General features: G+C 41.2%; 2 protein-coding genes across 2 annotated transcripts in view; one reads left to right on the forward strand and one right to left on the reverse strand.

The window, feature by feature from the left end:
• LOC126377749 (guanine nucleotide-binding protein G(I)/G(S)/G(T) subunit beta-1) overlaps positions 1–16,871 on the reverse strand; it is a 38,102-nt gene that overhangs the window by 12,785 nt on the left and 8,446 nt on the right. The gene's annotated exons all lie outside the window — the stretch shown is intronic.
• Positions 2,324–4,090, forward strand: LOC126377754 (cyclic AMP-dependent transcription factor ATF-5-like). The gene is made up of 4 exons (XM_050025564.1): positions 2,324–2,882; positions 2,966–3,158; positions 3,462–3,887; positions 3,994–4,090. The coding sequence occupies exons 1-4, from the start codon at positions 2,589–2,591 to the stop codon at positions 4,029–4,031; spliced, it is 951 nt and encodes a 316-aa protein (XP_049881521.1). The 5' UTR covers positions 2,324–2,588; the 3' UTR covers positions 4,032–4,090.

A 16,871-nucleotide genomic window follows, 5' to 3' on the forward strand; every position in this document is an offset into this window, starting at 1 on the left:
TATCTGCAGCTAAATGTGAATCCGAGCTGCATTGTGTGACGGATGCAGCAGAGACTTGGTTAAGGGAGCTTAAGCTGGATATTTGATCCAAGCAGGATATTTGTCTGCCATACGCAATAATAATAAACCGGGAATCGAACCCGGGACCTCCGGATCGTGAGCCCAACGCTCAACCACTGGACCACGGAGGTCGTATAGTGCATTAAGTACGTAGTACGAACGTCAAAGTATCGAATGAACGTCACTACGACAGTATGAAACCAAATGTATAAATAATGAACAGGAAAACACGCATTTATTGACTGAAAGTGATTCACTGGGTGTTGTCGAGATTTAACATACGCTCACGAGTCGGTGGAGAATCTCGGTGGTGGAGGAGCTCAGTGGCGCAGCGGTAAACGCGCTCGGTCTGCGATTGTTGAAGTTAAGCAACTTTCGCAAAGGCCGGTCACAGGATAGGTGACCACAAAAAAAAAATCATCTCTAGCTCCTCCGTGCTTCGGAAGGCACGTTAAGCCGTTGGTCCCGGCTGCATTAGCAGTCGTTAATGACCACCAATCCGCACTGGGCCCGCGTGGTAGTTTAAGGCCCGATATCCCTATCCATCCATAGGGAAGGCCCGTGCCCCAGCAGTGGGGACGTTAATGGGCTGGCGATGATGAAGCTCACAACTATATCCCAATTGGGGTAGTCAGAGAGATGAGACTCCCGATATTACGGCAAAGAAAGAGGGTAGACATATGTCTGCCCGTAGAAAATTATGGATCTACCTACTCCACTCCAATCTCATCAGTCATGAGTCATGACACTTGCAACAGTGTCGAAATATCGGGAGTCTCATATCCCTGATTTAAACGCGGTAAGAACCCGTTATTATGTGTTTTAATTATGATAATAACCGCATAAATATAAAACAATTCAAAATTCAAAAATATCTTTATTCAGTAGGTAACATAGTTACACTTTGAATCGTTTTGAATTTTTACATAACGAATGTCTCATCCGCCTACAACTACTGCAGCTTCTCACAACCTGTATGGCCGGGGAAAAGAAGCTGCATGAAAAACCTCGGCACAGGGCCCGTGCGTAGACGTTCTTTAAAAAAATAAACATAAAATATTGGTATACAATTGAGTAATTTTGTGATAATATTTAACCCTCTTTATTCGGCCGTATAAACAACAGTCCTCTGCCCTTTCCAAGTCTCGAAACAAAGCGGAAGGTACGTGCCCTTACACTAGTCGCATGACGCAACGAACCCATTATGACGAACAATGGGTATCCCTGCAAGCTTATTACGACGCCTGTCGTCTGAGAAAATAACATCTATTTAATAGAATAAAGCATACATACAAGGTGTTAACCACTGCCCTATTTTTCCCTAAACAAGTAGCTTGGAAAATGCTGCACCGACGAGAGCGTGGCTCTTAAATTGATGATGATGACATGGTGTTAGTGACATCGTAACGAAAACTTCGAGGGATGATTCAGACCATGTTTCTGAGATTATGTTTCAAGTGGAAATTTCCGTCGCAAAAGTATGGAATGGAAAATAATTTAAAAAAAAAACACAAAAATTTTCATGAATTTTCCGACAGGAAATTCCACTTAATATCAACTTAGAATCATGGTCTGAATCATCCCCCTCAGTATTCGTTACGGTGTCACTAACACCCATACCTACTTGTATGGCTACCTGTATGTGCTGGTACGGGGTGGGGGGTGTAAGTGACATCGTAACGAATACTGAGGGGGCTGATTTAGCTCATTATTCTGAGTTAATATCAAGTGGAACACCCTGTATATAATACAAATCACGCTCGTAATCCCTAATGGGGTGGGCAGAGCCACAAATAATCAAAGACAACTTGCAGCCACTGTTGATACGATGTCGTAAACTGGATATGATGAACCTTATGGTGATAACGGATCAGCCTATCGCCCATAACATTAGTCCATCATGTTAGACGACACAATCCCTCTGTCGGTTTTTACGACATGTACGGGAAGACAAGCAGCTGAAATGTTCTATGTTTTGTTATTCGCTTCCAGAACAGCATAGAAGTATATCTCCCAATTGGGGTAGCCAGTCACATCCATCGCAAGATCAACTAAGAACCCACGCCTCACAGAGCTTTCTGTTAGACCAACGTGATAAGTGGTGAGCCGTATCGTCGATAATGGCCGTTTGTAACACAACCAAATAGAATACTAAGGCCCGTATTTATAAACCGATCTCAATACCGCTCTCAAGAGCGATATCAACTGAGTCACTCTCAAGATGTAAACAGCGTCTTAAGTGCGATGTTAATTAATAGACGAATATTGAGCGCGTATCACATGATATCGATCTCAAGTTCAGGATCTCAAGTAAACGTCCTAATTGAGTGAACTATAGACCGAACGAATCAACGTTTCGTTCTTGCTTAAAAAAAATATTTCGGTTTAGGGCTTCAAACATATTAAAAATTGTTCAATTATTTACTAAAATATAAAAATTATTATAATTCATACGTACGTTATTTAATTTTTTTATAAAAATGGTCATTTAACGTTTTAGAAATAATTTGTTATGATTTCAAAACGCAATGCGTAGTGAAAACGAAACGCAACAAACATCATTGTCAAAAAAAAAATATACGCGTCCTTCGCAACCACTTGTTTTGTTTATCAATAATAAACGTAAAGTAATTATTTTCCACAACGATGACAACAATTATATTTTTACTCTCCTCGAGAAGAAAACTTTTTTGGATATTTTGAAAAGATACTCCTCGGTGATAGAGAATAAGGATACCGATGGCGCTTCAATACGCGCAAAAAATGAAGCTTGGGATATTGTAACCAGAGAATACAACGCAAGCCCTCATGCCACTAATCAGGTAAACAAACTTATTTAACCTACAGTGCGCGATTTTACTCTCGCTTTTTGCTAGATTTTTTATAATTGCATCCTTGATTTTAGGTTACTAATAAACAACTGAGGAGATTGTGGATGAACCTCAAGCAGCGGCAAAGGGAAGCAGAACGTCAACATCGGCTAGCTACTGGAGGGGGGCCTGCAACCAGTGATGCAGTTGTAGACCCAGATGTGTCTGAGGTGGCCCCAGCTCTAATAGTTGGTATTGATGATGCTGTTGACTCTGGTACAATTCCAGGTAAGTAATTTTCTTCTAATATAGCATCTATGTCGCCGAAGGGGTAGGCAGAAGTGTATAGTAAATACAAAATCACTACTTGCCAGCTATGTTTAAGTCTGATGTAATAAGGGGTGAGCCTATTAACATGAATTCAAACTCATAAAGTAAAATTCAGTGGTCTAGAGCCGGAGCTGGGATTCAAACCTGACAGTATGATGTAAGCCACACATTCTCCGAAAACAGCTGTCATCAATTCTATTTTTTTAAATATGTAAATTGGATAATTTTTTATATTTCTCTCTTTAAATTACTTTGTTCCAGTAACCGCTGACCTTGCCGTCCAAGAAGTAAATATGGACTCGCAGCCCGTCTCTTATCTTGCACCACTTGCTGCCCCAACCCGGACAACATTGACACCACCTCCACCTGGAGTAGGTCCACTACTGTCTCTGTCTATATCTACCCCACTACCAGCTCTCCCCACAGCCACTCCACCACCACCACCTCTTCCTCCATCCACTCCACCACCACGTCTTCCAACCCCACCTCTTATTAACCCATCAAATACAGCCACCCAAACTTTTCAAAGGCATAAGAGTTCTATTCTGGATAAGGAATATAAAGACAGACAGAGACGGGCTAACGAGATTCATGACTTGGAGGTTTTATTATTAAGAGAAAGAATAAGAGAAGCAAAGGCGAAAGCAGACCTTGCAGAACTTCAACTGCAGCAGCAGTGTTCCTCAGGTACATCAGTATTACCTACTTGCTCATCATATTATTTTAAAAACTAGTATAGCTTAGTTAAGTCCTGGGATAATTAATAAAACATTTTTCATCTAATTTGTTTCAGATAGTGCAACTGATGGCAGAAGAGAGGATGTGGCATAATATAATAAATGGAATATTGTTAATTTATGAAATAAAAGCATATAAGTCAATATATAAAATATGTTTTATTAAATGATTTCAAATACTATTCCATCACAAAGCACTGCTCATAAAGACTATTGGTAATAATTTTCAACAATTGAATTTCTAATTAAAAATCCAGTCCTAGTGCTTGGTATTAAACTATCTGTTTCTTCTTGTTCATCATTCTGATTCTCATCAAAAACCATGACATCATTTAAAATTAATGACAAGTTGTGTAATACCGCACATGATACAATTATATGAGAAACAGTTGACAGTTTGTTACCTAGGCCTCTAGATAAACAGGGAAACCTCCGCTTCCAAATGCCGAATGTTCTTTCCACAACATTTCTGGTTTTTATTTGAGCTCTATTGTACCGTACTGAGGGAGCATCTTCGGGGGCAGGTCTTTTAGGTGTGAGAACAAAAGGTAGTGTAGGATACCCATTGTCTCCGACAAGTCTTCCACTTAAAATACCCTGCGTGTATTTTATGTAAATTGATGACATTTGAAATATCCTAGAATCGTGCATGCTGCCTGCCCATCTGGCTACTATGTCTAATATTTCCCTCCGGGGCCTGCAACAACCTGGCCATTAATAGAAAAATCAGATTTCCTATTTCTAAAGACTTCATGGTGCTGGCACCCTGGTGTTGATACAATTTTAACATGGGTACAGTCAATAGCTCCATCGATCCCGGGAAGTCCAGGCCACTGTCCATGTCTACCCATCTCTTTAAACAATTCTCTGTTTCTGTTAGCCTCTGCTCCTCGGGGAAACTTTATGTAGTGTGTATGCAATTGAGCTAGCAACTTTGAAACCTTCGTAATAATATTTGAGGCGGTAGGCTGTGATATGTGCAGTAAGTCTCCACAGACTATCTGAAAAGGCAAGGTTTGTGTAAGTCATTTATGTAAAATTAAATTACTTCCTATTACTAACTTATTCCTGTCCTGGACACAGGCTTTCCTTCATTTACTCGTTCAGAAGGATATGGTGCATTGCTCTACTGTATCCAGACCTCAAGATGTTCAAATACAGGCATAGTAATTTCGGTGTTCATTGTGCTGTCACTTACACTTTTTAAAGACAAAAGTAGAATAATTAGTATTGAATAAATTCTGGCTTACCTGAAATGACGCTGTAGCATAAAATCTCAGAGTTAATAAAACTGCTATTTCCGGAGCAATCGGTAGACCTCTGTTGTCCTGTTTTTCTAAGTCACTTCTCAGTAACGATGTTATTAACAATACAGATTCTTGGCAGAATCTGTATCTTTTCTGGAACCGATCCGCTCGCATTTCAAAGGGATTTTCGGCGTCCCTGATATAAACTTTTGGCAAACGATACGCATCTTGCCATAACAAATCGTCGTAATGATCTAAATCGTCGTAATAATTGATTTCTTGTAAAATATTTTCTAATTCCATTATCGCGAGATCACAAAACCCGCACTCAAGTCACGGTTTGACGGCACTCAGCAAACACGATCTTAAGTAACATCTTGAGAGCACTCTTGAGAGCCGAGTTTCGTTTATTAATACGGCGTCACTCAGTTGATATCGTAACCCTAAACGCGCACTTAAGTTCCGTTTATTAATAAGGACGTCATCTTAAGAGCTCACTCAAGATAGATCTCAGAGATAAGAGCGTTTTATAAATACGGGCCTTAGGGTGGTATTAATAAACCAATCTCAGCATTGAGACTGCCCTCAAGATTATGTCAATGTGACAGTTCTCATATAAAAACAGGGACTTGAGCATGATCTTGAGGGCAGTCTCAGCTGAGATTTGTTTATTAATACCACCCTAAGAAATACATACGTAGCATCACACCTGTATACCTGAAAGGGTAGGCAGAAGTGTAATGATGATGAAGGTTTTTTTGAATTCTGATGATCCAAACATGAATACAAAATTACAAAGTTGACTTTGGTGGTTCAGGCGACTCTCACACTGCCCCGCATGATGCAGCGTAGCGCGTGGATGCGTGTTCTTCCGTTGCTTGTAAGAAAATGCATCCACGCGCGTTCATGCGGACGCATTTTCTGTATGTTAGACCGTGCGTGTTTTCTATACAAACGGAGATACTTACAAGCAACGGAAGAACACGCATCCACGCGCTACGCTGCATCATGCGGGCCAGTGTGAGAATCGCCTTAGAGCCGGAGTGACTACGAATTTAAGTCCCGCGTTCTCCGAACAGACCTATCACGAATTCCGATACGGAGAAAACGTAGTCTTCCATACTGCAAATACTCCGAATCGTTTCCTAAAAACTCGATGATTTTCAACTCTAAATATATTGGTTTAGTTTATAGCATTCTATATTTACCACGTTATTGACGAGTTCTCATACCATCCAATCCATTGTTGGATTGTTTACAAAAATAATAGAACAAATACTTTACAGCGGGCCTGGCACCGTAAGCACGCGACTCTTTCTCGCCGCGACAGAGATCGTCTGTCTCTTTCTGTGCAGTACTGTGAGAGAGTGACGGGTGACGTATGTCGAGGCGAGAAAGGGTCGCGCGCTTACGGTGCTAAGCCCGCTGGGAATGTAGATAGATTATCTTGTTATTTTGCGTGCATCCGTAGGAATGGCATCAAACAATAACGATTTCGACTTCTTAATTTCCTCACTAGCAAAGGCCGATTTACAAATCCGCACAAGAGTAATTGCGTCAATAATTGACACTTTATTTTGCACGTATACCAGCAGTTCGTCAATCACAATACAGCACGAATCACACTTAATAACGTCAGTCATTTTGTCGCTAACGAATTTACGCGACCTCCGATTAAAGATGCGCGCGCGCGACTCTATGCCTTTTTTAACAGGAACAGATAAGGACATCATATACAGAAAACCACAACAGGCGGCCTTATTACCCATGCAGCAATTTCTTCCAGGCAAACTTTGGGTACAGGAAAATTTTGTACAAATTTAATAGCAGCGGATGGGGTAGGTGAGAATGAAGAACTATAAACAGAAATAATATTCCTATCCGACTTTCCAGTTTTATTACAAAACGAAGAATAGGGTCCCTAGGTCAAAGTTATAAAATTCTGATTAGTAAAAGCACCTCCACCATACCGCAGTGGAGCAGCGTGGTGGAGTATGCTTCATACCCCCTCCGGTTGATTGAGGGGAGGCCTGTGCCCAGCAGTGGGACGTATATAGGCTGTCTATGTATGTAAGTATGATTACTAAATAAAGACAGAACTAAAAGTGTGGAAAAACGTTTGCTTTTTTTCTATTTTATTTATCTCCTTCTCTTCTATCGTGTGGGTTATGAGGTGGAGTACCAACCTCATCAACCCTGGAGTCAGGGTTACTATTGAGCCGCAAAGGCGCCTTGCCGTGTATGTATCCAAAAATGTAATAATAAGTCTAGACATTTTGTCACGTTTTTCTAACGTGTGTTCCGAAGCACGGATCATCTTACTTTCGGACAAATCAGGTGATCAGCCTGTAAAATCCTAACCAAATAAGGGATCACAAGGTGATTTTTGTGATATGTCCCCAACGGGATTTGAACCCGGGACCTCCGGATCGTGTGCCCAACGCTCAAACCACTGGACCACTGAGGCCGTATGTACTTATTATGTCTTATGGTAGTATAGAAGAGGGTTTAGAATAGAAAGCTGTTAATTGAGGAGCTCGGTGGCGGAGCGGTAAACGCGCTCGGTCTTCGATTGTTGATGTTAAGCGACTTTCGCAAAGGCCGGTCATGGGTGACCACAGAAAAAAGAAGTTTTCATCTCGAGCTCCTCCGTGCTTCGGAAGGCACGTTAAGCCGTTGGTCCCGGCTGCATTACCAGTCGTTAATAACCATCAATCCGCACTGAGCCCGCGTGATGGTTTAAGGCCCGATCTCCCTATCAATTCATAGGGAAGGCCCGTGCCCCAGCAGTGGGGACGTTAATGGGCTGGTAATGATGATGAATATACTACATAAACATACATAAACAGCCTAGCCTTGTCATTTCTTCTCCTCAGCCATAACACCTTGCGATGTGATATAGATTCAAAAATGTTAAATTGACCTTAAACAAGTTTATCTATGATAATTACGTTGCATAAATTATTCTGATAAGATATATCGTTTCTTAACTGTGTACAGAATACATAAACGGCCTATACACGTCCCACCGCTGGGCAGAGGCCTCCCCTCAATCAACCGGAGGGGAGGGGGTTAATATACTAGCAAGTTAAAAGTGAAAACCCTAAGCATACCTAAGCCTTGCGTGCGCTACTTCAATATTCCATAGCGTACTTATATTGGAAAACCCCACAAGGGAATAGTATCGATTCGATTATAACCAGCACTATGATACTGCTGTACAAAAATGGTTGGGCCGGTGTAAGAACAAAAAGTTTACACATACATACATACATAAACTCACGCCTATTTCCCACCGGGGTAAGCAGAGACTATAGAATTCCATTTGCTTCAATCCTGACGCACTTCTCTTGCTTCCTCCATATTCATCAATCGCTTCATACACGCACGCTGGTTCAGAGTAGATTGTATTAAACCTTTTCTACGAATATATCCAATTTGGTCATCGTAAGTCCTTCTCGGTCTTCTTCTGCCAGCCTTACCATCAACTTTCGCTTTATATACCGCTAAAAAGGTACAAAAGATACAAAAGGTTTAGGTAATGGATTGTATTATGCGTTGTATTCACCAAATTAATTTGAGATTCGAAAAAGTTTAGTACGATCTACTCTGAACCGGCGTGTGTGTATGAAGCAATTGATGAATGTGGAGGAAGCAAGAGAAGTGTGTCAGGCAGGATAGAAGCAAATATAAAAATCAAATTCTAAAAATCAAAAATATCTTTATTCAGTAGGGAACATAGTTACACTTTGAACCGTCAATTTTTACATAACGAACGTCTCATCCGCCTAAAACTACTGCAGATTCTCACAGCCTGTATAGCCGGGGAAAAGAAACTGCAAGAAAAACCTCGGTACAGGGCCCTAGACGTTCTTTAAAAAAAATAAACACAAAATATTGGTGGTTTCAGATAAGCCTATCTCAGCCGCTGAGTTGCTGTTCTTTATTCCTTAGTCTAGTAATATATATGTATACATTAAAAGCTAATACCTTGTAACATTAGGTCTAATACCGCTTACTACAACTTTCCTGTTTTGAGAGGATCACCTGTTTGCACAGATGGTCATAATATGAGGGGGTTCACAATACAGGCGGGAGCGATATTTGACGTGTGTGATATGAGACGACTAAGGGTTCAAACTGGATGCCAGCGGCAGCGGCGCAGCTTTTTTTTTTTTGACATGACTTATTGTAGATTTGCCGCAGATGGCATTAACTACTTGGCCGGAAAGCGGCGCAGCGGCGATAGCGGCTATAATGAACAAAGGAAACAAAAAGGCGAGTTTCAAACGCAGAGACACCGCTCGACTAGAGCGCACCGCTCGTACCCCGCCCCCCGCGCCGCTGCCATCGAGAATACTTCAATATAAATCTTAGCATTTGAACGCGCCGCTACCCGCTAAACGCCGCCGCCGCGCCGCTGCCGCTGTCATCCAGTTTGAGGCCTAATACCACTAATTACCCCAACTGGAATAAAGTCGTGAGCTTGCGTCGTTAAGACCCAGAGGGAGGGTCGGCGCCTGATACGAATTGGTGCAGGAGGGAGAGTTACCATTTTATTGTTCTTCTTCTCCTTCTATCGTGTGGGTTGTGAGGTGCATTACCAACCCCATCAACCCTGGTGTCAGGGTTACTATTGAGCCGAAAAAGGCCCCTGACATGGCTCATGTAACGACTACTTACTTACATCAGTAATTAGTAATCGGAACCAACAGCTGAACGTGCCTTCCCAAGCACGGATCATCTTGCTTTAAGACAATCAGGTGATCAGCCTGTAATGTCCTAACCAAACTAGGGATCACAAAGTGATTTTTGTGATATGTCCCCACCGGGATTTGAACCCGGGACCTCCGAATAGTGAGCCCAATGCTCAAACCACTGGACAACAGAGGCCGTTAGGGTGCCTAAAAAGGCCACATCGAAGCGATTAATCTAAAAAAGCAATATTGCAATTAGACATTTGCGCATGTAAAAATAAGTGCGCAATGCAAACAAATGTATTTTTTTTTTATATGAATTGCTTTGACATGGCCTTTCTATAGTCGTTACAAGAACCATGTCAGGTCTCTTTAGGGCTCAATACGAATTACGAACCGTGATAGCAGAATTGGTGCGGTCGGTCGTCGACCTCAGATACGTGTTATGTGCTACAGGTATGCTTGTGCAACTTGGAAGTTCCGCGCACCCGCATAGGGAATAGCGTAAGTCGTTTTGAGTTCTCCGCGACCGCTTGTGCATTGTGGGGTAGACAGTGAAACAGAGTCAGCAAATTGTTATGTGTTTAGGTCAACACACGTTGATTGGGTTTTGGGGAACAGAGATTGGCAAATACAGGGTGTTAGTGACATCGTAACGAAAACTTTGAGGGTTGATTCAGACTATTGTTCAGAGTTAATATAAAGTGGAATTTTCCATCGCAAAAGTATAGAATTGAAAATAATTAAAAAAAAAAACCATGAATTGTGCGACGGAAAATTCCACGTGACATTAACTCAGAATCATAGTCTGAATCATCCCCATTAGTATTCGTTACGATGTCACTAACACTTTGTATAATCTTCTGTGATATACATAAACAGCCTAATACGTCCCACTGCTGGGCACAGGCCTCCCCTCAATCAATCGGAGGGGGTATGGAGCATACTCCACCACGCTGCTCCAATGCGGGTCGGTGGAGGATATAATTAATAATAACTTCTGCTGAACTGAGAATAAATAAAAAAGGCGTTCAAGTTCGAGTCAGATTCGCGCCATAGAATAAGGAATAATACTACGTATAGAACGGCAACTCTCCGCTCCCCACCAGCGTCTGAGCTAGGATTACCTCACCCCCTCGGTCTTACTTTAGTCTTTAATCGTATGGCCGTCACGACGTCACACACACAGATGCGCGTGTACGATAACGTCAATGTGTAGTGTAGAGAAAAGTATACTTTAAAACCTAACAGTTCTTTGAACCTAATAATGCTTGGGTTTTTGGCGGCAAGGAAGTGCTGCCGCCAAAGGAAGTTTTCGGGGTACCGAACTGAGCATAGTACCCCTAAGTTGGTAGTGTGACTAGGGATCGACGATCCGACAGTGTTGTGTTGGAAGTTGTATATATGCGTCTTGCTGTGTAAACTTCGATACCGCGTTTCACGACCGCTTGAAGAATGTGTCGCCATCTGTTGCATGTGAGCGGAACTAGGTGGCCAACTAGTTGGGTCCGCTACAGGTTGTTTGGATTGGCTAGCCTATAACATAATGCATACTAATATTATTAATGCAAAACTATATGTGTGTCTGTTTGTTTGTTTGTCCGTCTTTCACGGCAAAACGGAGCGACGAATTGACGTGATTTTTTAAATGGAGATAGTTGAAGGGATGGCGAGTGGCATAGGCCGCTTTTTGTCTCTCTCTAACCCCCCACTTCCCCAAAACGGCGGGGGGGGGGAGAGAGAGAGAGAGAGAGAGAGAGAGAGAGAGAGAGAGAGAGAGAGAGAGGAAGTTCGTAAGGAGCATTCCACAATTTTCAATGTAGAAAGCTAAGGATTGGTATGCCAACTGTTTGTAAGTAACAAAAAAACCGTGCGATATATTTTTTTTTAATCTGTTCCCAACCCCTTTAAAGAGGGGGTGTAATATGAGACTATTCGCAGTTTTCAAGGTAGCTAAAAATTTATACATTAGGAAAGCGGATCCGTATTAAACCGAATTAAAAAAGAAAATTAAAAATAAAATAATGTTTAATGTGATCCACAGGTTTACATAACACAATTATAAAATAAAGTTTTCCATCACAAAAGGTAACAAGCTCAGCATATGCCGAGATGAAATATCTCGACGCTGGTTTTCAGCCTGCACCTGTGTTGGTGAAGGCCGATAATAGTTTTCCATATTTCTATATAGAAAATATTTCGTGTGTGCGTTGACTTCTGATGTGATGTCATTATAATGTATATACAGGATGTTAGTGACGTCGTAACGAAAACTTTGATGGATGATTGAGGCCATGATTCTGAGATGATATGAAGTGGAATTTTCCGTCGCAAAAGTATGGAACAGAAAATAATAAAAAGAAAAACAAAAAATTTCATGAATTTTCCGACTGAAAATTCTACGTGATATCAACTCAGAATCATGGTCTGAATCATCCCCCTCAGTATTCGTTACGGTATCACTAACACCCACACCTACTTGTATGGGTACTAATTTTTCATCGCAAAAGTATAGAATTGAAAATAATTTTAAAAAACTAAAAAAAAAATCATGAATTTTGCGACGGAAAATTCTACTTGATATCAACTCAGAATCATGGTCTGAATCATCCCCCTCAGTATTCGTTACGATGTCACTAACACCCTGTATATGTAATCCGTGTCTGTGGTGTCCTAAATAATAAATGTTTCTTTCTATAATCTATAGGATACTGATAAAGTACAATAAACGACGACTAAATAATAAAAAGCAACCAAAAAACCAATAATAATACCAGTACATGCGGAAAGAAAGTACATACATCATTAAGGACACTTTGTTGTTTCATTATTAGGTTTGTAACATCAAAACATGGAATAATTATCGTGGTGACAAAATACATACACTAGAATTAAAATTCCGAACCTAGCCAAGCCCGCTTAAATCTTTGGCGGCGGAAGTGTTCTCCCACCCCTTTTATCGCACCATCGGAAAGTCTCCCGCCTGGAAGCAATCTAGCGTGGCCCACATGGAAGTCTTTAAATAGGCTCCAGACACAGGTTGGCCGCTGCAAGGATAATCTCTGCAGGTGGGGATATCTGGTTGATGGTTGCGATGATTGCGAGTGTGGAGTATCACCACAAACTATGGCACACCTTTTGTGCTGTCCTAAGTGCCCTAACACCTGCACTATCAAATACCTTCACGAAGCCATTGACAATGCCGTAAGCGTGGCCAATTATTGGTCAGCAAAAATTTTGTATCGATCGCCATCGACTCGCAAAGAAGAAGAATTAAAATAAGGAAAAAAATAAGAAAATTCGAATTATACATTTTAAATGCGGGCGAGGCCGCGGGCAAGAGCTAGATAAAAAAATAAATAAAAGGAAAACCGTCCATTGATACTGAGAACAGCCTCGTAATGAGTTTGACGTCATCCTATTGCATAATGGTGTTTATTTATATTTTGTTGGAATGCCAGGTAACTGTCCCGTAGATAGAACCTTGATACCGCTGACGAAATACCGTATATGTACATATATATACCGATAAATATATAAATTATTTATAAGTAACCACATTGGAGCTCGGTGGCGCAGCGGTAAACGCGCTCGGTCTGCGATTGTTGAAGTTAAGCAACTTTCGCAAAGGCCGGTCATAGGATGGGTGACCACAAAAAAATAAAGTTTTCATCTCGAGCTCCTCCGTGCTTTGGAAGGCACGTTAAGCCGTTGGTTCCGGCTGCATTAACAGTCGTTAATAACCATCAATACGCACTGGGCCCGCGTGATGGTTTAAGGCCCGATCTCCCTATCCATCCATAGGGAAGGCCCGTGCCCCAGCAGTGGGGACGTTTACGGGCTGATGTTGTTAAGTAACCACATTAAAATAATCATCACTATAAATTTAAGAGCCACGGTACCGATACCGGAGAGCCGTGGTAGCCTAGATGGTAGAACGCATTGAGGTCGCAAGTTCGAATCAAGAACAGACCTAAACGTTTGTTTTCGAATTCATGTTTGGATTATGAATGATTATCACGTGATCACGTGCTCAACTGTAAAGGAAAACATCGTGAGGATTATTAGTGGCCCAACTCAACCCATTAGGAAGTACGGGCGTGAGTATGTATGAAAAGAAAAATAGAAATAATTACATATTATTAAACACACAATAACAAGAATAACACTATCCATCACGAAACGAACGGGGCGTGAAGATAATTAGGCCATCATAACACAATACAAGTGTCCATTTATCTTTCCTTCGGCTAGCAACTTCTTACCCAACTGTATTACAAAAGAGGTATTCGAAACAGGTAGAATACCAAACATAATCATAGTACAATCACATCACAAAACATACTAATTCCGCGCTTCCGAAAGTACATAGCTACTATTTGCTTCTACGTTATTTTTTTGTTTTTTGAACGTGACTTATTGTAGAACTACTTGGCCGGACAAATGCTCCCCATTGCTGAGGGCTCTCACCCGGTACAGTCACGAGCATTAATATGTATACACTTTGGTACCATGTCACATTAACTTTTTTGACAAATTGAACTGTAAGTCTCACTAAATGTCAAATATGTTAGTGCGACAGAGTCCTAAAGTGGGTACATTATATTGCTCATGACTGTACAAAATTTAAGAAAACAGGCTTGAGGGGGTCTAATAGCTGAATGCCGACTTTCTGCAAAATGTCTACTAATATAAATCTTGATACAGCTATTAGACCCTTGAGGGTGCCCAGTTGGGCGCGAACCCCGGCTCAGGGCGTCGTCTTCTATGTTAATCTTCCCGGGCGTGTCGTTAAAACCGACACAGTCCGTATCAAAACAGAAGCGTATAAACACATACATATATAAAATACAAGTCTATTTCCCATCGGGGTAAGCAGTTATGGAATTCCATTTCCTTCAACCCTGACACACTTCTCTTGCTTCCTCCACATTCATCAATCGTTTCATACACGCTCGCCGGTTCAGAGTAGATCGTAGTATTTTCTTTAAGTCACTCTTTGCGTATATAAAAACAACATAAGATTAGACAAACATTACATTTTAAAGATTAGATGGTGAGTCGTATCGCCGTCTATAATGATCGAGGCAAGTGTGTTAGTGAAAACTGCACTTAAGATAAATTAATAACTCATTGGTGCAAGTGAGGAGCTCGGTGGCGCAGCGGTGAATGCGCTCGATCTGCGATTGTTGAAGTTAAGCAACTTTCGCAAAGGCCGGTCATAGGATGGGTGACCACAAAACATAAAAGTTTTCATCTCGGGCTCCTCCGTGCTTCGGCACGTTAAGCCGTTGGTCCCGGCTGCATTAGCAGTCGTTAATAACCACCAATTCGCACTGGGCCCGCGTGGTGGTTTAAGGCCCGATCTCCCTATCCATCCATAGGGAAGGCGCGTGCCCCAGCAGTGGGGACGTTAATGGGCTGATGATGATGGTGCAAGTCCGAAACCGGGGTTCGAACCGGCGCTGCCTTGCTTTGCTCCTCTTGCATCCTCTACGTTCATCAATTGTTATCTACGGCTTCCATGATCCAGTGGTTGAGCGTTGGGCTCACGATCCGGAGGTCCCGGGTTCTAAACCCGGTGGGGACTTATAACAAAAATCACTTTGTGATCCCTAGTTTGGTTAGGACATTACAGGCTGATCACCTGATTATCCGAAAGTAAGATTCCGTGCTTCGGAAGGCACGTTAAGCCGTTGGTCCCGGTTACTACTTACTGATGCAAGTTAGTAGTCGTTACATGAGCCATGTCAGGGGCCTTTGGCGGCTTAATAGTAACCCTGACACCAGGGTTGATGAGCTTGGTACTCCACCTACAACTCACACGATAGAATAAGAAGATCAATTGTTTCATAAGCGAGTTCAGAGTAGATCGTGCTAAACCATTTTAGGTCAGTCTTTGCGAAAACAATTTCGTTCAAAACTGTACGCGTGTCTGTCAGACAATTTTCCACATTTCACACATCGTTATGTAACGAAGAAGACAAACACGTTTGAGTGGCCTAGTAGATTTCAGTTGTCAGTTAAGGTAATGTAGCGAATCTGGTTAAAAAAAATACAATAGACCCGATTCCTGCAGACCAAAGACCTTGTATAGAATAGACGGATAATATTTTAGAGTGACGATCAAACTATCACAGCTCTCTTTCTTCCCTATGGCAACAATCTCTGTGGAAAAAAGAAACAAACATAGACAAACACCGCTGTCTAGAACGTCAGTGTTTACCGTTTTGAGATGTTGTGGTAGTCAGCTGGATACCAAACCTGCCGTTAGTTTTTTGGTGTTTTGGGACATTATTTTAACTTTTTATATAAACAATCTGTGAAATAGTTATTCATTATGAACCATGGCTTGCGTAGCTATTGGTTGTGAGAGTAGAATGGGTGTTATAATGGAGAACGATCAAACAATGTCTCACCATGGGTAAGTTATCGACCACATAATACATGTTTGTGTGCAAGAAATACATTACCTGGTCTGGTTTTTGTAAAGTTTATTGAGCCCTAAACACGATGCAGACGCATATTTTCAGCAAAGCCGTCACATTTGTACAAATAATTGATTTCACATTTTACGTTAATCAGCTTTGACAGATCATGTACCCAAAGTATTATAAGTAGTGTTGTCCTTTGATATCGATAACATAATATTATGTTTGAATGTAACATCTACATGTTGCGTTATTCTATTCACGTTTAATTTATTTTTCGACCTGTTTCCGATTTGGATGAAGATTACATAAAGATATTGTATTTTCCAGATTTCCTAAATATCCTAATTTACGAAACAAGAAATTAAGAAACAATTAGATTCAGACCATGAAACGAGATAATTCTCTCTTCTGAAGGACGCCTTCTCCTTATTTAAGCCTGTGCTAATTACATTTCGATGTATCTTGCTTTCTATCGAGCAGGATACCAAACAAAAATATTACATAGAGATGCAGTACCAACAATATTCACTCACATATCTCACATAAGGTGAGTTTA

Source organism: Pectinophora gossypiella, chromosome 24 (genome assembly GCF_024362695.1).
Source record: "Pectinophora gossypiella chromosome 24, ilPecGoss1.1, whole genome shotgun sequence".
In the NCBI taxonomy this organism is placed as follows: Eukaryota; Metazoa; Arthropoda; class Insecta; order Lepidoptera; family Gelechiidae; genus Pectinophora; species Pectinophora gossypiella.

What these genes read in the sequence shown, in the direction of transcription:
- LOC126377754 (XM_050025564.1), top strand. Translation starts at nt 2,589, where the DNA reads ATGCGTAGTGAAAACGAAACGCAACAAACATCATTGTCAAAAAAAAAA. An exon ending in GCCCTCATGCCACTAATCAG is followed by an intron (nt 2,883 to 2,965) that starts GTAAACAAACTT and finishes CCTTGATTTTAG; the next exon opens with GTTACTAATAAACAACTGAG. An exon ending in GCAGCAGCAGTGTTCCTCAG is followed by an intron (nt 3,888 to 3,993) that starts GTACATCAGTAT and finishes AATTTGTTTCAG; the next exon opens with ATAGTGCAACTGATGGCAGA.